This window comes from Lycium ferocissimum, chromosome 9, assembly GCF_029784015.1.
Source record: "Lycium ferocissimum isolate CSIRO_LF1 chromosome 9, AGI_CSIRO_Lferr_CH_V1, whole genome shotgun sequence".
Classification (NCBI taxonomy): domain Eukaryota; kingdom Viridiplantae; phylum Streptophyta; class Magnoliopsida; order Solanales; family Solanaceae; genus Lycium; species Lycium ferocissimum.
Window position 1 is genome coordinate 17,984,660 of NC_081350.1, and position 22,137 is coordinate 18,006,796.

Below are 22,137 nucleotides of genomic sequence, written 5' to 3' on the forward strand. Positions count from 1 at the left end.
AAAAAGGTCACGGAAGAAGTAAAATAGTCTGAAAAATTAGAAAATACAGAAACAATTGTTGAAGAGCTTAAGCTTCTTGAAGAAATACTGAAAGAGCAGATTGTTGATGTTGTGAAGTTGAGTGCAATGGTGAGTTCAGAAATAAATCCAATTGTTACTGAGCTAAATGAAATTAATATGCCTTAAATTAAATCAGTGTGATTATTAATGAAGAGAATATTAAGGCAAAGGGAACCATAGAGGCTTCCATTGAAGTCTAATTAAATTATGAGAATTAATCTCTATTGATCAAATATCTTTTCATGATTCTTTTAACATCATGTATAAAAAAATTTGATGAAAAGAAATTTTTTTTGCGAAGGTTAATTCAGTATATATATACTTTGCTTAAGAAAAATAAAGATTCATTTAAATCAATATATGAAAAATTAAGAAAAATAAAAAATAATAGTAATTACTAAAAGTGGAAAAAATGGTAATGTAAAAATCAGGGGGTGAAAATCGGAGACGTGTTTCTTTTTCATAATTACAAAGGAAAGGAAACCGTAAAACAAATACAAAAGAAAATAAATGAAAATGCATCAATTAAATATATTCAGTCATTATTGATGGGATTAAATTCCCTAAATTTTATTATTTCCTTTTGCTTTTTGTTTTGTTTTGTTTAAGTTAACCCTGTCATAGAAGTTTAGGAAACTTAATAAATTCAATTGATTCCTTTCATTTTTATTTTTAAGCTAGTGCATATGTCCACGCTTCGTGCGATTATAAAATATAAAATCTTACAAATGTGAAAAGAAAATACAGAGAAAATTATCAATAGATAATTAAAATAAAGAAATCGATATTATTGCCTACAGTTTTTTCACCAAGGAAAGGAATTTGATAATTTAAATATACAAAGAGTAGAATTAACATGTTAATAAGCATAAAAGTGAATAAACTTTACTAAAACAAAAGAAATATGAAGGAACAAAACAAAAAGAGAATAAGAACATAACTCGTGTTTGTTTAGCCTCGAACATAATTTTCTCTAAGAGCATCGATGTGATATATAAACAAAGAAATTAAAAAATAAAAATAAAAACTACAACTCCAGACGCATAAAATACTAAATTTAAGAAAAATAATTAAAATTACTTTCCAATTAACAAACGAAAGGAAAAAAAACAATATAAAAATAATCCTACTCTCAGTAATGACTAAAGCGATGATTTTGAAACCAATCCAAATTTCTTGACAATCCTCATAATATTTTAACATACAAATGCATTGAATATAATGGCAAGGAAAAAATAAGGTTCGATTACCATCCGAGCATCCTGATTTTCTCTCACCTGAAGTTATAAATAAGAAGATTAGAAGCCACGTTTCTTTGAAACCTAAGCAAAATATTGTCACCATCTTTTTATTTTTCTCACAACTTGGGTAACATAAATGAACAATATGAATATCAAAGGACTAACAAATGGAGAAAAATATGATCATTAATAAAATTGATTATTATAGGATAAAAAGCGATAACTTTTTTGATCTTGATCCAAAAACTTGGTAGGTTAACATATAAGCTCATACAGTGATTCTTTTACGATATTTGTACTTTCAAATATGGAATGAAAGAGATAACTTTATCTAGGGGATATTCATGAAACAAAAATATAAATTGTATAGAATTCACAATAACCATTACATATGAACGGCAAGAATTACACTTACAAAAAGAAAAAAGAAAAGTGGTGGAAAATTAGCTTAATGTGATCGAGAGAGAAAATTCTAGTTAACTCTGTAGAATCCATAATTTTTTCGTATACATGAGATTACTTTTCACTTTGAGAGTTCTTTGTTCCGTTTGTCGGAGGCTCGCAGCTTACGCAAATTCGAAATATTCGAGCATATGCATCTTTGGCTAGTGATGACTTCTTAATCACGACAAATCACTGTGCATCTAAAGTCTACATATAAAAAAGAAATCAGTTTTAATTTTGATGAATCGTGTCATGTTAATATCAGAAAATGAAACAGGAGGCTAGAATAGATAGAAGGGATAGGAAACCATACCGTAAAGTTCCAAAAATAAAAAATCATTAAAATACACAAACAATTATGAAGATGAAGATGGGACTAAAGAGAGGATAAAATCCAGATGCGAAGAGGAAGAAGGTTGCAGCATTATTTATTTAGCATAATAGTCGTTACATTAGCTGGAATTTAAGATGATTTTTAGCCTTTAGGATGTAATTGCACCGTTATTTTCATTTTAAGCCGTTATACTCTTGCTTTGGGAATGAAGAAATTAATCATGCATTTAATATGAGATTAATGAGAAGTAAAGGCCAAAAAGATGTGCAAAATAAATTCACTTCCAGTCTTCGTCGTGAAAGAATAAAGAAAGAGAAGGCAACTAGAGGGATTACAAGAAATGAAATAAATGTCAATAAATTAGAAAGATATATTAAATTCCTTTTGGTGGTTTTTTAGGTTCAAAAAAATTCAAAATTCTGAGAAAAAAGATAAATAGTGATCACAAGCAATGAGACATGCCACATCAGCGAGCTCATTCCCAGCTTTATTCTTATATATAAGTATAGATAGATTGGCTTGTTTAATTAAGTGGTATGTTTATCTAATTTGGCCAGTGGCAAGGCTCTGATTGTGTATGCCTATGTTTAATTATGTCTTTATCTTTTGATTCTATTATATTTGCAGCTAAATTCTAACGTATTAATGAATCTTTCTATTTCAATATACAATCCATAGCTTTTCTTTTTTTGTTCAACATCCCTAACTTGTAGATCCTTTATTTTCTATTCCTTTTTCAAAGTATAAACTGAACAAGGATGATTAATATAAGTGAAAAATAAAAAGCTTTTTTATGTAACGTGCAAGTAATTAATTAATATTATGCAGGTTTCAATTACCAAAAAAATACATTATGCAGGTTTCAATTACCAAAAAAATATATCATGCAGGTTTAATTTTCCTACCATAAAAGGGCGGCATAATTCTTTTCTACTTTAATTTTTTTGTTCTATATGTTAGAAAATCGGGGGAGGGGAAGCACTCTTAATCACTCAAATTCTCTCTTGAAGACAAGTGAGGCAACGACTCTTCTTTGTTCCACTCAACTTGACTTGAAACTACATAGGTATTTATAGATTCTCTTCTAGCATGTACCTAATTTAGTTCTAGAACATTTTTCATCTTCCCTAGTTGATAAACAATTTTCATCTTATTCCCTAGTTCATGAACAACTTTCATCTTCCCTAGTTGATAAACAAACTATAAAAATACATGTATCATAATTAATTTCCTATACATGAACTAAGACAATTCATGTATCAAAAAAGACCTTTTTTTCCCAACACATAAGGTTCATTTTTCAAAATCCCCACTTGAACCTTGTGGACGAAATTTACAAGATATTTTTCAACTTCTTAATTATGGATTTCAGCATCTTCCTCCCAGAGCATCAGTAGCAAAGTTGTCTCCTCCTCTTCTTCATTTGCTGCAAGGTTTGCATGTTGTTCTTGAGGTGATTCTTGTTCCTGGTGCCTCTGCTTCTGAAAACAAAACTTTTTTATGTGTTCCTTCTTTTTGCAATATCTACATTTTGAAGGTGGTGGATTTTTTCCCTTGTACCAACAATCATTTTCATTGTAGTTATCTCTCTTGCAATGGCTGCAAAAAGGTGTAGCTACATCTTTTTTCTTGTAGCCTTTTTCTTTCTCATTCAATTGCTTGCCATTCTTCGAGGATTTTGAGTCGATCACAGCCTTGGCTTGCAAAGCTAGCTCTAGACCATATTCGTTATGTGTGATCTCATCATTCTTCTCTGTTCTTGTGCCTCAAGAACACTAATCAATTCCGCAAAGGTCATCTTTGCAATATCTCTAGAATCTTCAAGAGGAGATTTTCGAATCAAATTTTTCGGGCAAACTTATCAGCACTCTCAACAATCCTTTCTTCTGGAATATCCTCTCCTAATATTCGAATTTGATTCACAAGTTTCATCAACTTGTCTGAATATTTCTTTACGCTCTCGGTCTCCTCCGTTCGCAAGTTCTCCAGCTGTCTCTTCAAAGTGATAATTTTTATCGTTCTGGTCTTTTCTGACCCTTCATATTATGTATGCAATTTCTCCCATATTTCTTTAATAGTAGAGCAAGACATAATCTTTAAAAAAATTGCTTCTGATATAGAAGCAAGCAAATGTGTTAGAGCAAGACATATTTCTTTAACACGCAATTCAAACCAAATAATTAAAAGGTTCTTAAACTTTCCTCGATCGTATGCTCACAAGCTTAAGACAAATACATAGTCTGCAGATTTTTATTGTGGAAGGTTTACTGTTATAGGGAATATGGAAGAGCTTAAGGCTCATCTTAGATCCTCAGGTCTCTTGTATAATTATTCAACAATCTCTGGAACATGTGATGAAGAACAAAATGGAAATTAAAAAGAAGAGCCTGGAAATTGTGTGCATGACAATATAATGCTGTTAAAGATTCGCTTTTTGTCACTACTAGAAATAGAGGCTTCTTCCCGGACATTCCGTGGGAAATTGTGTCTTAAAATATGATTTTTCCACTTCATTTTCACCGAATTAGCTCACTGAGAAAGCGCATGGTGGGAAACAGGTTCCCATTGAAACGCTAGGAAATTTCCCAATTTTTCCACTACTATTTAAGTTTTTCCCACCGACATTCGAGAATTGCCACTGAATATTTTTCATTGAGAAATTAGCAAATAGTGATTTTTTTAGTGGTGTGCTACTACTAGTTCCTCCGGTTAAAAAAGAGTGTCCACTTAGCCATTTGTACACCCCTTAAGAAAATACGAACTCAAAAATAGGTACTTTGACTTAATTACTCCTAATTAAATAGGTATTGGAATTTGGTTACTTAACACTTAATAAGGGCAAATCTGAAAATATAAGGTTAATTGTTTCTTGATTTGATAAGTGAACACTCTTTTTGAATAAAAAAATAAAGAGTAATTGGACACTCTTTTTGAACCGGGGGAGTATAGTCTAGAGGGAACTCAAGGATCGGCATTGATTGTTGACGATGTTGTTGTTTTACCGTCTTTTTGAGATTGAAGCTGCAAGAAAAGCTTAAGAATTTCCCAAGATATATAACGTAGTACAAGTAGCATTAACATAGGAGGGAGTTGGGCTATTACTTGCAGCATGATTGAAAGACTCAAATCAGTTATCAGATGCACTCCTGTTAATTGGACTAGAACTCAAAATGGAACCATCAAACTAAATACTGATGGCACCTTCATCAAATCATCTGGCAAAGCAGAAATTGATGGTGATTAGGAAGGACAATGGTGACTTCATCTTTGCTTTCTCTACTCCAGTTCAGACATAAAGTAGTAATCATACTGGGGCTAATGATGTTAAATATGGTGTGGAGTACTATATTCAGCATGGACACATCAATCTTCACCTTGAACTTGATTCCCTTTTGATTACTAACATGCTCATCTAATAAGATACTAGCAACTTGAAACTCATGCATACCATCAACAGTACTTCAAGAATTCTTAGCAGAACTACTCATATCATCTCCCATTGTCTTAGAGAAGCAAATCAAGTGGCTAACCTATTGGCTGAGATGGCATCTACAAGTGGGAACAGGACTTTATATCAGCATGGACACATCAATCTTCACCTTGAACTTGATTCCCTTTTGATTACTAACATGCGCATCCAACAAGATACAAACAACTTGAAACTCAAACATACCATCAACAGTACTTCAAGAATGCTTAGCAGAACTACTCATATCATCTCTCATTGTCTTAGAGAAGCAAATCAAGTGGCTAACCTATTGCCTAAGATGGCATCTACAAGTGGAAACAGGACCTTATATCACTCTCTTCAAGATCTTCTAAGAGAGGCAAAGGGACTACTTCAACTTGACAAATGGCAAACCCCTACTTTTAGAAGGAAATATGAGAAATGTAACTCTTTTGTTAGTTAATTTCTTTTTTAATTATGGAAAGGATTTTGTTATTTTCCTTAGATTGTTTTACAATCTCTTTTGTAGACTTGAGGCAAGGTTTCACGTGCCCCTCAAGTCATTGTAAGTTCCTTACATAATATTACATGGTAGGAGTCCAAGCCAAACCCCCACACCTTAGGCTCACAACCTAACGGTGATGGCTTAATTTATTTTTTAAAAAATAGTACATGTAGTATTAATATCTCTAGCTAAATGTTAGATCTCCTTCACTATTTATGTACTTCTTAGTTACGTCAATGCATGCAATGATTTTGCTACTCACTCATATATGAAAAGATTTTTTTTTAAAGGCTAGAAAATGAAAATTATGCTAGTCATTGTATATATGGGAAAGAGAGGCATGATTCAGGTCACTATTACTGTTTTCTATTGTTAAAAAATGTTAATTAAATGATATTTATTCAAGGTGAGATAAAGACTGTTTTCATTCGACAATAAAATATTTAAAATTATTTGTCCCAGAAAATACTCTATACACCTAAACTTTGCTGGCGGCCATTTAACTCATATCAGTCATATGAGCTCCATTACCTAAGAAAAGGTCAAATTATAAAGAAATTACAAGTCTGGTTTTTCTAAGTAAAAAGTAAATTAACAGGGAATTTATACTACTTCAGTACATAAAGCCATAAAGGGAATGATCTTACTGTTAAGTTTCCATTAAAGTCTTTGCAAAAATGAAATAAAGTATGAGACGGTCAGACGGATAATAATTCCATCATAGAAATTAGAATAATACTATTGTTTTTAGCTAAACTATGCGATGTCCAGGTCTTCCCATAGTTTTTTTGTTTTTTTCGTTTTTGTTTTAGGTGTTGTCATAATATTTGCCTCAAGGAACTGGAAAGAAACTCTTTAAACTGACTATGTGATTAAAAGTTGTCCTTCTTTCTTTCTTTTTTGCTGTTGTTTTTGTTTTCATTAGAAGTTGGTAGTATCATATATATATATATATATTAAAAGCATGAACTCACTAACATGAAAGTTAAATTATGTAAATACTCTTTTTAAAAACCTAATTATCCTATTTATTAAAATTATTACTCCCTCCAGATAAAAAAAAGAGTTCACTTAGCCATTTGCACACACCTTAAGAAAATACTAACTTCTAAACAAAAATAGGTAATTTGACTAAACTACCCCTAATTAAATAGGCATTGAGATTTGATCATATAACAATTAATAGGAGCAAATATGAAAAAATAAGGTTAATTCTTTCTTGATTTGCTAAGTAAATTCTTTCTTTGATCCAAGAAAAAAAGGCTAAGTGAACTCTTTTTTTATCTGGAGGGAGTAAAAAAAAAAAAAAAAAAGCCTCTCGGAATAAACTCTAACCCAAAAGATGTGTTGAGAAGAAGAAATAATTTAAATAGGAGTATTTTTTTTTTTTTAAGCCTTATGCCTATGAACAGTTAGTACGACCATCCCAACATTCATGCTCCTTCAGTCACAAACTCACAACCATTTAACCATTTTTTCCTTAAAGACAATCTTTCTCAAGACTCCACTCAAATCAAGAGCACACACAGGCAGGTGTGTGGAGGTCTTACAATATGAGACTTCTCACTTACTTAATGCTCTTTTACCAGTTTTAAATTATCTTAATTATACTTTTATTTAATTTTTCTGTCTCTTTGGTGTGAACCAGAAAAATTTGACGTCTTCTACTGCAAGGGCTGGTATTTATTGGGGTTACTAATTTGTTATTTTTGTGTCACTTAAAATGTGGAATTTTTTTCTTGAAAAGGAGAATTTGAATGATTATTCGTCATTACCAGTTCTCTAGAGGGTGATTTACTCCTGTCAGTCCATTTTACTTGTCGTATTTATTATTTGCATGCTCCTTAAGAAAATATTAACTAAAAGAATAATTTGATTATATTACCCTTATTTGTTCTTAGATCTCAATTTGATATTACTCTTCTTTCACCTCATTAACTTATTTCCAAATTTATTAGAGTAAGTAATTCTATCTTGATTTTCTAAAATAACAAGCATTTTGAATCAATTATTTTTAACAATGATGACAAGTAAAATGGATGGGGAGTAATGCTTAATTTCCATCGAACTGCTATTACATTGAACACGATCTTGTCTTGATCCTCTTCTCAACATTGCTTTTGTTTTGGGAGAATTGATCCCTTGTCCTCTTAGTAAATTATTCAACCATCTACCAAGTGAACCATTTAGCCGTCTTGTAGTATGTGTTCCAGCAGGTAATATTATGCCAATTTTAAAAAAAATATATACATAAAATCCTAGTTTTACGGAGAGACCGTGTGTTCACGTGTCCCAAATTTAGTTACTAAATTCGGCCCCGTTAACACATATCATAAATATCAATGATTCAAAAGCTTTCACTTTCAGTACATTGGATATCAATGATTCAAAAGCTTTTATTTTCCCTTATTGTCATTTTGGGAACAATGGACAATATCGAGAAATGTAAGAGATCCTCTGGTATGCTGGACACAGTAGTTCTCCGAATAAGTTTGCACTTATAATTTGTAGTAATGTCAACCAATATTTGAAATTAAAATTGGAATTGAAAAAAAAAAATTGAAAATGTATTTAACATAAATTTCATTCGAAAAACACATACATTAATTTGCCAATAGTGACTGCCCAAATGCCTTCATAACTCAAACAAAAATTCTTAAAATGTGTATGATTAAAATTCAATATTTTATTATAATAATAAGAGATAAACGTGCATTGCACGTTTTTTATATATATACACACATATGTCTTGGTGGAATTAGGAGCAAGCAGGAAAATAAGAGCATCATGGAGCTTACCCAACTGTATGGAAGAATAATTTTAGCTTGCCCATTATATTTCGTTTATTTTATTGTCTTGTTCTCTTTCTTTTGTTCCCTCCAACTTGAGGAAATAAAAGCTAAAAGAAAGCATCAACTTTATGAATTACAAGATCACGATGGAAAAAAATTACAAGGTCAAGCCATATTAACATGTTATCTTTTCCTCACTTTTAATATGGAATAAACTTTTTTGAGTTTTAGACAAGATTTCATCATAAATACAATAAATTACCTCCTCAAGTTTCTCACCTGTGGGTTCATAATACACGTTGGTTTAATTTTCACGTCCCTGTTTTCTTGTCAATTCCTTACTCATAACCCGAAAAATTCAAAGAATCAAAATAAAGATAAAAATAAAAAAAAACATGCAATTTAAACAACCTTAACGATAATTTCATTAACGCAGAACTACATTTATATGCAAATAGGGTACATGAGGTCAATCGCACAGCGTAACAGATTGAATACGATTTTTAACTTATCAATGTAAGTTTTCCTTGTATTAGTGTAAAATTTTAAAAAGAACTGGCCATCTTCAAGTGTTTTAAATTAGTAACACTAAATTGCACATGTCTGATTAATCTCAGTAACCAAGAAATTGATGAAGAAACATAGTATTTGATATCCAAGGATAAATAACCACTTTACCAAGAAGTTCAAAAAAGTGATGACCCTTTTCTTATTAAACTTGCATGCTTCTCTTCAATAATTTAGCCCCAGAAATTCTAAAATATTCTTGTGAAGATACACAATCAAATAGAGTATGAGTACAAAATTTTCTAGCTATAAATTAAAATACAATGATGAGAACCATTAAATATCAGATCTCTCATAATTGAGGGAAAAGGAAAACTGGGTGACATACGTATAATAATTTCTCCCTCATCTATTATTTTTCTCTAGAGCCTGCGAATTGTAGAAAACGCCTTTATTACTGACTATCTAATAAAATAAAATAAAAAAGCAAAGAAATGGAGAAATTTAAAATCCTGCTTCCCCAAATAAAAAGATAAAAAGAAGAAAAAAAAAACAGCAACTGGGGGCTTCAATGTAAAGGCCAAAGATTTGATTATAACAAAAACCAATCAATCTTCTTCTTTCAAGCTAACCATTCTGCATCCATCCCTTCAATTTCTTCAATGTCCATACTGTAAAACAAGAAATTAAAATAAGAACATGGAGAAGATAGTAGTTTAATGACATACTCATAACAAATATTCTCTGAACATAACTATAATACACTTCAAAAAGAAGAAAAGAACAATGAAAATATAATAAAGGTCAAAGATTTGATGGTGATGACGACGATGATGATATGAGTAAATAATAAATAAGCACCTCATCTAACTTCTTTTAGTTAAAGAATAAATAAATAAATAAAAACAGCATCTAACTTCCTTCTTTTAGTTAAAGAAAAGGAATATAGAAATACAATTTGTCAATATTTTTATTTTTCAATTTAATGTTCGGTATCCGTTTTAGGACTCTACTATTGGGATTCGCATCGGAACGCCTCACTTGTAAAACACTACATATCAACTGCGACTTCATTTGTAGCTTGAATAGGAAATTTCTAATTATAATATAATGAAGGACTGCGATAATTGATAGTCATCTAGTTATACTGATAGTAAAGACTTATCTATACTGCATTGGATATTTACATGAAGCCGATACATATATAATATGATTTAGTGTAATTTGTAAACAGCTCATGCGAGTAAGTTTTTACCTACATGATTACTAATCCAAATCCACAAGAGATAAGTACTAATTCAATATTTCCCCATACACCCAACAAACTCCTACCTCCAAATTTTAAAAAAATGAAAAAAGCAAAAACATAAAGGTGGGCCCAATGGGTTGTCTCTTTCATTTCTTCCACCGTTTGACGTGTCAATCCTAGCAAAGACCCATACTTGCGTATACTAAAACCAACAAAACATGATGTTGGTGGGTGTTGTCTAACCATGCATCAGTTTAGGCCAACGAAATTTAAAATCTTTTAAAGCCAATTAGAACAACTTCTTCATATTACTAAAATATACTGATTATTGCTCTGAAAAAAAATGATTTAAGTATGACAGAATTAATGTGGAGGCGTTTGGGTTGAACTGTTTTTATCTGATAACAAAAGATGTTAAAAGGTGGTAATAAAACTGTTATAACTCAAACTTTATCTTGCATTTCTGCAAGTGATCGTTTTCACACAAAAGATGGTCATAAATATAAACAAGAGCATCTTGTACGGTAAGATGACCCAGGAACAAAAAACATTTCCTAATATTTAAATATAAAAGGTAAACTAAAAATAAAAAAGAAAATAAAAAAAGAAATGAAAAGAGTAAGCAATAGTTACCAAGGTAAGGTAGGATCAGAATAGGTATCATCGACATGTTGTTGCAAGCAGCTTTCATTTGGATTGAACCAAGCAGGGAATTCCATGACTTCATCAAATGGATAACACCCATAATCATCCTCAGCAATGTTCTTCTCATCGGGTCCAATTTCCATGGCTTTCAAGAACTTGAACCACCAAGCTGAAGTTGCCAAATTGAGGGTGTCATTCCACTCCATCTCATGTTGCTCCCCTATTGATCTTATCTCTGCCATTTCTTGGTCATCCATTGATGGATGCAATCTTGAATCTTCTGGATTCACCATTTGAGCTATTGGAGCCACCCCTTCTTGGGATAATCCCACATAATGGAATTCATCTGAAGAAGATGAAGGGGATGATGATGAAAAGATTGAATTGTTATTGCTGCTGCTATAATAAGGGGTTGCATCCAAATTGTTGAAATCATGGAAATTGAGGTTCAATCCTAATGTTTGGTTAGGAAGAGGAAAATTGAGGTGGTCTTGTAAAGGTAATTGAGAGGAACCAAAGGATGAAGAATAAGGATATTGAGGGGGCAGACAAGGGTAGGTGGAATTGGTGAAATTTTCCATGTTGTAACTTGGTAAGTTATTATTGTTCATCAAAGTGTTGGAAGCATAAATCCTGGGGTTTCTCCGGGATTTTGGCTTCCCTTGTTCTTCTCCTGAAGATTCCTGAGGCCAAGTCTGTAACGACTGTGGCCCCTGAGATTGTTGTTGTTGTTGTTGCTGCTGCTGTTGTTTCATAGCGGCTCTATGAAACTTAAGGGCTGTGACAATCTCACGCCGAGCCTCAGCCATATTTAGAAGCCTTTCTTGATAAGGCCTACTAGTGTGGAGTCTCCTCCTGACTTGTTTCTTTTTTATCTGTGGTGGTTGTTGTGGTGGTGGTGGCTTTGGTGATAGTTGTGTATCGCTACACAAACTATCACCAAGTTTTGTTGAATTCTCTAGTGAATCATCATGGTCTTTGGGATTCAAATTATCTTTGGTTCTTGAAGAAGTTAATTGTTTGACTAGGCTTCTAATATAGGCACCAGACAGATGAGGCTCTTGTTTTAGTTTATCAACTTTTGCTACTTCCATAACTCCTCCTTGCTGTGGTGAAGATCTTCCCCTCATCTTTCACTCAATGGCTTTGCTTTTTGGGATCTTTTTTGTTCTTTTTTTAGTAAGGGATTGGAGAGGTCAAATATGGGAAGAAGGTCGGTCTAAAGAAACATGTCATTCACTTTCTGAGAGCCAAAGTACATACTATGCAGAGAAGAGGCAGAGGTTAGGAAGGTCTCTTGGGTGCTTATAAATAGCTGGAGACAGTCTAGGGTTTTTAAATACTTTTGGAGTTTTCCCATTTTCCCTACTACTCTTTTGTTACTTGTCTTAGATGGGTAGTTAGGAAGAGAGTCATAACAGATTTTACTCTACAAAATGACAGTTACATGTGTAAGCACTTTCTCTTATTTTAAAAGAATCAGAGACATAATCTTCCATCATAGTTGGAGGATCCACTATAGTAACATCAAGCAGATATAACTAGTTGACCTATAAATAAAGTTTTATCGAGAGGAATCTAAGATGAGTTGAGCTAAGCCTAGAGAACTTACCATAGTAATAAGCTAGTCGAGTTCGAGGTGAACCCAACCAAGTTTTAGCAGTACTAAAACAAGTCCAATCGAGCTTGCTATAGTATAACGAACCTAGTCCAAACCGAGCCAGTTCTTTAATATCTGTTTCGTAATGTGACCACGTCTTTAAAAATAATCAAATTCATGATATATCGATTGATTAAAAGAAACAAAAGTTCAATGCTTTAGATTGAGAATTGTACACGATTGTGATTGAATTATTAGTTATGCTACAATTTTAGAGTCCATAGTTTGAACGCCCTCGATTCATTTTGGGATAAATTAATCTCATTCCATAAAAAAAAAAACACAAAGTTGGTGCTATGACTGGCTCAACCACATCTATCACTTAAGTTGTCATAGTCAAGTTTGAACCCCTTAGTATTAAGCTTAATATCCAAAAAGAGATGTCAAACTAGAAAACAAAGCAACTTCATCATCAAAGCAAACAATTTGACTTGTGTCCATTATATTAGTCAGATCAAGGTTAGAGAAACTCCAAAGTGTGAAATAATGGACTCTCACAGGATGCATGGACATTGATGACTTCGGTGCTGCAACTAAATCTATGACACTATGGCATGTTCATGTGACCTTTTGGTTAGGTTGGAAATTCCCATCACATTTGCAGTCTTCAAAAAATAAAACGACCAAAGAAACAAGAAATTTAAACACAGAAGAAAAAAGAAAAGGCAGCCCCTAACCTACAGGACTTGGTTCAGGTGACAAAGGTTGAGGGACTTGTGACTTAGGACGCTGGTTCGAGCCTTGCAGCCTGATATTTAAGTGGAGAAAGGTAAAAAGGTGAATCCATTATTCCTGAGTTTCGAAGGATGTGATTGGTCCTAGGGTTGGCACCCGATTTTCGGTCATCTGAAACAAAAAAGAAAAGGCAGTCCACTAGCCTCCAGCATAATTAAGGCCTGCAGAAAAACCTTCAATGCTCAAGAACGGAAGCTGGTTTTATCACAATCACACATCTCATACTTATCTAACCGTTAACAAAATAGCTTTCGGAATTTACCTAATTTACTGCCTCTCTAAGAAATGGTGAAAATAAGACAGATGAGTCATTCAACAAGAGCAAGAACCGAAATTTTGTTGGACTCTATGTTGTACATGTAAAATTATTGGTTATCTCTTTATTTCCTTTAGAGCAATAGGAATGCAGTAAAATCTTCATTTTTTTTCATTTCAAACAATTAAAATTAAGGAAAATACACACACATACGTCAAAGGCAGAAAAACAGAGTTGATCTGCAAATTATATACCTATCTTGTACAAGATATAGATATACTAATCCCCCTTCACATACTAAAATCCTTAATTATATGCTAATTAAGTCATTCTATTTCATGCACAAAAGGGCAAAGATAACTTCATGACATGGTCCTGACCCTCTCAAGTCATCAATTTCAGAGATTAATCACTACTGTTGTCATCAGATATATATCACCACAAAATTTATCCTAAAAAGTAGTTTAAGCAGCAAAGACTTTTTCTATTTTGGTATGATAAACGAAGGTGTTACACATAATATCAAAACAGAATGATTGAAATAGAGAAGTACTATAGGATTTTATGTAATAGAAGGATACCTATCAAAGTAAAGAGTAAGCATTATAAAACAGTTGTAAGACCAACAATGTTATATGAGAGTTAATGTTGGGCTGCTATAGTCCAACATATCCACAAGATGAATATCATAGAGATGCGAATGCTAAAATGGATGTGCAATCATAAAAGATCAGACAAGATTAAAATTGGCCACATCAAAAGATACATGTAGCACATATCGAGGATAAACTGGGGAAAAAAAACTACTTGAGATGGTTTGGTCATATTCTATGTTGATCACCCATATGCACCATTCTGTAGGTACGAAACAATGGGGAGTGAAGGTGTTAAAAGGATATGTGGTACACCTGACATAACATGGAAGAAGTTGTCGTGAGATACCTAGAATTTCTTAAAATCGAGGCAAACCTAGTGTTGAGTAGGGAGGTGAAACCAATTAGTTGGGAATATGTTTTAGCATGTTAATATGTTTACTTTAAACCTTTATTTTTTTAAGGAGTCTTTCAGTCGTGTCCGAAAGTTTCATGCCACTACAAGATATAGTGAACTTTTGCCACTAAAAGATATAGTGGACTTCTAGAGATTTTTATTTCTCTATTGTGTAGTATTAATTCGAGATGAGTTTAAATAGAGTGACATGATAAAGAGGAATCATATAGCTCACCCCAACTTATATGAGATTATAGTTATTGTTGTTGAAGAGTTTTGCTATTTGTTCCGGTTTTTGATTGATTGCACAAGAGGGCATTTTAGGCATATAGTTTCTGATGGCTTTCAAGCAATTTGTCTGCAGGCTAGGAAGTTGGTACCATGGGACCAGGATAAAAACGTCAGCAGAAGGCTACAGAAACTGACAGGAGAATCTCCATACTATTGTAACCTCATTTCTTTGCATAAACAATTGTATGTGTGAGCATAATGGAATTGCAAATAATATTTGTGTAATAAAACCAATGTTTGTGTTCAAATTGTTGATGTGACTAGCATCTGTTCCTTGAAACAGAGTACTTGGACCTTTAGGAAAGGCAATACATACACAGCCTGTTAAAGACAGAAATGTTCCATACCTCCCCTTCCTTTTCTTTCTGTTTTCTTCCCTATATTGCTGCTTTTCTTCCAAACAGTTTCTATTTAATTTCTAATGCTACTTGGACCTGCTAGTGGCATGGCTCCTGAGTAACAGCACTAACAGTAAAATGGGATTAGCTTATAAGCAACGGTAGATTGATTTTAAGATTAAAGAAAAAGCATTAGAAAGAGGGTCATGAATCCCACTTATGCTACTCCTGATCTTGTTAAATAACATAGCCCCCGAGGGACATACTTGGAAACTATGGTTAAATTCCAACAGAAACGACAGTAGGCGAATTCTCCCATTTGCCCAAACTTTGTGTCAACAATTAAGTTGCTCGAACTCTTTACTTTCGGTGCCGCATCCGTATCGGATTCTTCAAAAACACACTACTTTTGCAGTATCCGACACGCACCCCTCGACATTTTTGAAGAGTCCGAGTAACATAGGTCAAGAATTACCTTATACTTGCGCTAGCGGAAGATAGCAGACATTAGTCATGTGCGAATAAACTAACGTAACCAAAAAACATTAGATCCACTAATGTCTATTTACTACCAAGGGCCATAGTCTAAGATCTCCTTGAATCTTCAAATTGATCCAAAATTGTCTGATAATAATAAGTTCAAGTCAATCCTCAAAATTTTTGGTTCAATGGTAAGAGCATGCCTAGTATGTGGATTAGGCGCTCAACATGAGTTCGAATCCTATCATGGACAGAAGAGTGATATTTAAATGGAAAAGAGTCGAGGAATAGGTGCATTATTCATTAAGTTTCGAACCGTGCGTGCCGTCGGACGATTTCTTGGTTATAGGGGGGGAAAACAAAAAAAAAAAACACTCAATCAGCTAGTTGGAGTGGCACCCGACACCTTCTGTATCTTCACGAGTATGACACTGTAGTGTACGTAGGAAGCAAATACAGTAATCTGTCCCAAAATCTTAGAAGTTCTTTGAATAAAATAAGAAGTATTAGCACACACCTAAACTATGAGGTTTCACCAAAGACTAGAGTTTTGATTAAAAACTCCTAATTGTAATATATCCTGAGGTCTGTTCACTCCAGCTGGTAAAAGTTCAAAAATATTTCCATTTTGCCATATATGTGTGATGTTTTACTGTTCTATGATCCAAACTAGTAAAGGATAACTGTGAAAGCTGAGTTATTGCTCAACCATCATTCACATGGAAATGTCCAATCATCACCGGGAGGCAAAAAAAAGGGCTCTTAATGGTATCCAACCTTTCACATAACTGTGCAAGTTAAAGGTGTCAGGCAATCAATATTACCAAATGGCAACATTTATTCCAAAAATTCCAGTTATAGGAAAAGGTTAAGTTTTCTCCCAAATATATTAGGCGTTTGGACGTGATTTAGTTGACATCTGGAAAAAGATATTATTTAAAGTTAAATTGAAAAAGAGTATTTGAAAGTAAGTTTTTTATCAAAAAAGAAAAACTTACTTTCAAATGCTTTTTTTTCAATTTTAACTACAAATTTTCAGTACATGAAAATAAAGTTGAAGTTTTGTTAAGTTGCTCGGACTCTTTATCATATGTATATATACAAGTCGTAGTCGAACAAACTATGATTATCCAATTACCGCACCGCAAAATATCGGAACCGAATTTAAAAATATCAAATCATACCGAATTAATTTGGTATGGTAATCGTATAGTATTTTTAAATATCGAAAACCGAAATTATCGAATCGAAATTTTAAATACCGTACCATACTGTACCATGCCCGCCCCTAGGTGCTGCAATATTTTTAGAGAATCCGAGCAACATCGGCACCACTCAATTTCTATAGTACAACTTCTTAAATTTTCAACACTCATTTATTAAACTATACAAATTTTAAAATTTTGATGTGATGCTTTTTCTAACTTTTTAGTTATTACATTAATATTTTATCCCATCGCCACTAGAATAATATGAACGTCATTAGCACTTTAAAACCCAAAAAATATCTAACTAAATACCTTCATATAAAATAAAAGGTATAAAGTGCTATCTTGTAGGGGACCAGATAGTGCAATAAAGTTGGCCTAAAGTAAATACACTGCTGTCTGCAGTGTATAACTTAAAATCAGCGTGAGCTAACACAATTAACTCGAGATATGCAATAATTTTGACACTAGACAATAGACATGTAGACAATCAATTTGACTATTTCACCGGGTGAGATGTGAATAATTTTGATGTTAGATATGTAGCCAGGTGTTTTGACTACTTCATTAACTAACTGCTATAACTAGTGACGTATTCAGGATTTTCACTTATAGTGTTTGAAAAATAAAAATATAGTGTTTGAGGCCAAATTTGGAACCTTAAAGATGAATTTTGAACCCCCTAAACCCTTTGAACTAACTCTTACTCGTGTTCAAGGTAGTCAAAATCTATATATGTATATAAAAAATATAAAAATACTTTATATATACAGTGTAATTTTTTGTCGAGGGTGTTGGGGTGAACACCCTCATTGAGCCCTAGATCCGCCCCTAACTATAACACTGTCTGAGCTCGTTCACCTTAGTGGTCCTAATTCCAGATAAAGGAGGAGGACGGCTGAGGATCAATCGGTAACAACCTCTCTACTCCATAAAGGTAGGAGTAAGGCTTTGTACATCTTACCCTTCGTAGACCCCACTTATGGAATTATATTGGATTTTTTTTTTTGTTGTATCAAGTACCCTACTTATGAAATTACATTGAATTTGTTGTTGTTGTCTCAAGTACTTGTTATTTCTTATCAACATAGTTAAATGGTAATTTTTCCCGCCAAAACTCAGACAAATACTAGTAAGAAATCATCAAGCTTCTTTGACCAAATGTAAATCATAATCTTGCATGGTTTTCACAAACTTCATTTCCTTAGACTACAAACTTAGGTACAGTAAAAAACTCCAACTAGTTTTCCTAATAACATAGAGCTTTGAGAAAGCAACTTTCTTTTTTGCGTGAGAACAAAAAAGGGACCTTAAGTTTTATAAGTTCGTCTCTGTTCACACTTCTACTAGGGATAAAAATATTTTTCTTTTTTGATCCACAACTCGGACAAAAGTCAATGTGATGTAATGCTAAACTTTTTTCATTTCCAGTACATTCATACATTTCTTACCATAATATCAATTCTTGATTGCCCCCCAAAACATACAGGAAATAGGATTTTCTATGAAAACAATAAAACCCATTAGAAGACAAATTGAATGTGCATTTATTGTCAAAACACGAATACCATGCTTTACCCACAGATTTCTACACAATACCACATTGTATGTGGTATGAGAATAATTGACAAAAATTTGCAAAACTGAATTAGCAAGAGAGATACAAAACACAGATGAATATCTAGAAATTCAAGATAGTAGAAACTAATATACGACTCCACACCGGCCAGAGTAAGTGATGGAGATAACATTTATCAAACTGAATACTCAAAAATGAATTGCATTTAAACAATTAAAAAAAAAAAATTAAAAAAAAAGTGCATTTAGCCTTCGTGGATATTCTTCTATCAAATAATATTCGTATAGCCCTTTTACATTTCAATCATTGTATTTCAATTTTATGTGTAACATTTTCATATTATACTATTCTCTTAGAACGTCAAGCCCAAATATTTAATTCATTTACTTTAGGCACAATAATATTGTCTAATCTCACTTTTACTTCACTTATTTTATATTAAGCTTGTGGTGCAATTATTCGGTCTTACTTTTATTTGTGACGGTGGTATCTTGTTCAGCTTGCACTCACCTCGACTATCCTATTGGTTATCTGGACGAATCTAACGCTTAAGGTACGGGTTCGTGAACTCAGTAACTATCGTTCAGATACCCTATATTTATATTAAGAAATTCACAAAATATTTTATGTTAACATGAGATCGTAGGAGCCTATAAAGTTCAAAATCAAAATCTGCCTCTGATACTTATACCACCACCAACACAATTACTCCAAATAACTTCACCCCACAACTTCGGCACCCTTGTTGATTTCATCAGTTAGCACAATATAATGTTGTAAAGCCATAAAACCTCATCTTGTATTGTATAGTTCATACATAACTAGGGTAATAAGTCGTGGTATAACCTACGATGATAGAAAACTCTTTTGAATCTTTTACTAGTTTCTCACCCTAGTGACAACTCTTTAATACATACCCCTCTATCCCAACTTAGGTATTTTCTTTTTGGTATGTCCTAAAAAGAGTGTCTTTTTCTATATCTAGTAAGTTTTCCAATTCCAAGATACTACAGGGCAAGTTTAAGACCACAAAGTTTAAAGGACTACACACATCTTTAATTTAAGACCACAAAACTCAAAAGTCTTTCATTGTTTCTTAAACTCCGTGCTCAGTCAAACTAAGACACTTAAACTGGGACGGAGAGAGTTCTTTATGGCAGTGTTATATTGAATGAGTTTCTTTCTTCTCCATCACAAACAAATAACCTTTTTCGAGTACTTTATTAAGAAAAAAATTATAACTGTGGTGTCTCATGTCAGCTTGTGCGCATCTAGATTAATTTTATGAGGTATCTGTTACTTCTCATCAATACAGGTATCAAGTAAATTTTTACAACAAGACTTGAATAGACAGATGAAATCAGCTAGTATTTTGGTCTCCCCCGAAATTTGAAATTGAGACCTCAAAGTTCTCAATCCACGCACTTTATTAATCGCAGGTAGAGGTGACAATGGGCGAGTTGGGTTGAGTTAATAAATGGGTGGGTTGTTGACCTGCCCAAAGTTACTTGTCTTTGAAATAGGTAGGGCTGAAATGGACTATAGAGGGTCATAACACAGCCCGTTCAATTTTAATTTCTTTCATTGTTCTTTTATAATTTTTAGTACCTAATAAAATTATTTTTCAAGTTATTATGGCCATATATAACACCAAATCAAAGAAGTGACTTTTAAAAAAAAATTGACAAAATTTCTCATGGGTCAATTTGGGCTACATATTAGCTCAATTTTTGATGGGCTAAAACGGGCTGAGCTAACACATAGACGAGTCCAATCCAAATTTGAACAGGTCATGTTTTCATGGACTAATTTTATCACATTTAATAAGTAGTTCACACCCTAATGACACCCTTAGGAGCTGATCATATGCACACCCTAATGACACCCTTAGGAGCTGATCATATGCTTTCTTTAGGTCAATTAACATCTTGTGTAGATCTTTTTTCTTTGATGATAGATTTTCATCAATCTTCTTAGCAAGAAAAAAGCTTATAGATGTATCAAACATATCCAACTAGTTCTCTTTCCTGAAATTTCAATCATACACCTCATAAGTTTAATGTGACGAAAGTTCACATAAACTTCAAAAATAATAAGCATTTGAACCCAAAAATAAAATATTAGGACTTGCCGTGCCAGAATGGATCAATTAAATAAATCGAAAAACCTAAATCACAAAAAGAAAGGGGGGGAAGCATCAAGCATGTAACTTGCAAGCACACGCAGAGAGAGACAGAGAAACTCTAGAAATTACATGTAGAAACACATATGTAGAAATCCCACATATTAAAATATGGAGATAAACAAGAGCAATAATTAAATTATATTTAAAAAAATTTAAAGGGTAAGAAAGAGAAGAGACCTGACTGCTTGTGGATAACATCAAAGATGGAATTGGCTTCCTTTTTCTCTCACTTGATCTGATCTGATCTGAATAGAAAACCTGCTTCAGCCAATCAAGTATTGCCCCCCTCATCAGAGGGTTTCCACCAATGACATTCTTCCACAAATAAAACCAACCTCTTCTTTGGATTCCATTCACACCTTTAGCTAACAATTTCTTTCTCTTGCCGTTTTTTTTCCTTTTTCCGTCTTATCTTCTTATCCGCTTAATCAAAGCTTAGCAGCAGAGGCGCCGAGTAAGCACTCAGCTTGCAACTGTGAGAGTGGACAACTTATTCGAATTTTTATTTGATTCATCTTTTTCTTTATTAAACTACTTTGCAGCTCATTTTTCTTGTTTTTAAAAGGTGAAAACTGTACGTTTTATTAACGGGCCATATTATGTGGTGTAGACACCTCCAAATTTCGACTTTCAACAGTAAAAGTACTTTTCAGAATAAATATTCTATTCGTCCCAATTTAAATGTCTTAATTTAATTTAAAAAATAAAGGGAGATTTTTGAATCTTGTGATCTTAAATTTTATATATATATGAATAATCCCTTAAATATTGTGGTCCTAAAATGTTGAAATTGAAATATTAACTAAATATAAAAAGAATCACTTTTAATAGAAAGACCAGAAAGAAATATAAGATACTTAAATTGGAACAAAGGAAATAATAATATTTCTTGTCCAAAATAAGAATTTAATAATAGATCAAGTAGGGCAAATCTATAAAGAAAATTGTAATATTACTACTATATAGAAACTCATGTTTCTATATAGAAGGATCGTCGTCAGTCACTAAAAAAAAAAAAAAAAAAAAAAAAAATAATAATAATAATAATAATAATAATAAGGTGGTCTTCTTTAATAGTAGAAAAATTGAAAAAAAAAATTAAGGTGGGGCCTAATCTTCTATAATAGTAGGAATGAAAAAAAAAAATTAAGGTGGGGCCCACTCTTCTATAATAATAGAGATTAAAAATA

At 32.7% G+C, this 22,137-nt stretch overlaps 1 protein-coding gene across 1 annotated transcript; it reads right to left on the reverse strand.

Annotated features, from left to right (window-relative positions):
• Positions 1-9,619: 9,619 nt before the first annotated feature.
• On the reverse strand, positions 9,620-21,494 carry LOC132029767 (uncharacterized). Its single transcript, XM_059419117.1, has 3 exons — positions 21,125-21,494; positions 11,214-13,781; positions 9,620-10,002 (listed from the first exon to the last, which is right to left on the reverse strand). The coding sequence occupies exons 2-3, from the start codon at positions 12,353-12,355 to the stop codon at positions 9,954-9,956; spliced, it is 1,191 nt and encodes a 396-aa protein (XP_059275100.1). The 5' UTR covers positions 12,356-13,781; positions 21,125-21,494; the 3' UTR covers positions 9,620-9,953.
• Positions 21,495-22,137: the final 643 nt, after the last annotated feature.

Excerpts from the sequence above, each read along its gene's own strand:
- LOC132029767 (XM_059419117.1), bottom strand. The coding sequence starts at position 12,355 with ATGAGGGGAAGATCTTCACCACAGCAAGGAGGAGTTATGGAAGTAGCA. Across the intron at positions 10,003-11,213 it reads TCTGATCCTACCTTACCTTG|TATGGACATTGAAGAAATTG; the intron begins GTAACTATTGCT and ends CTTGTTTTACAG.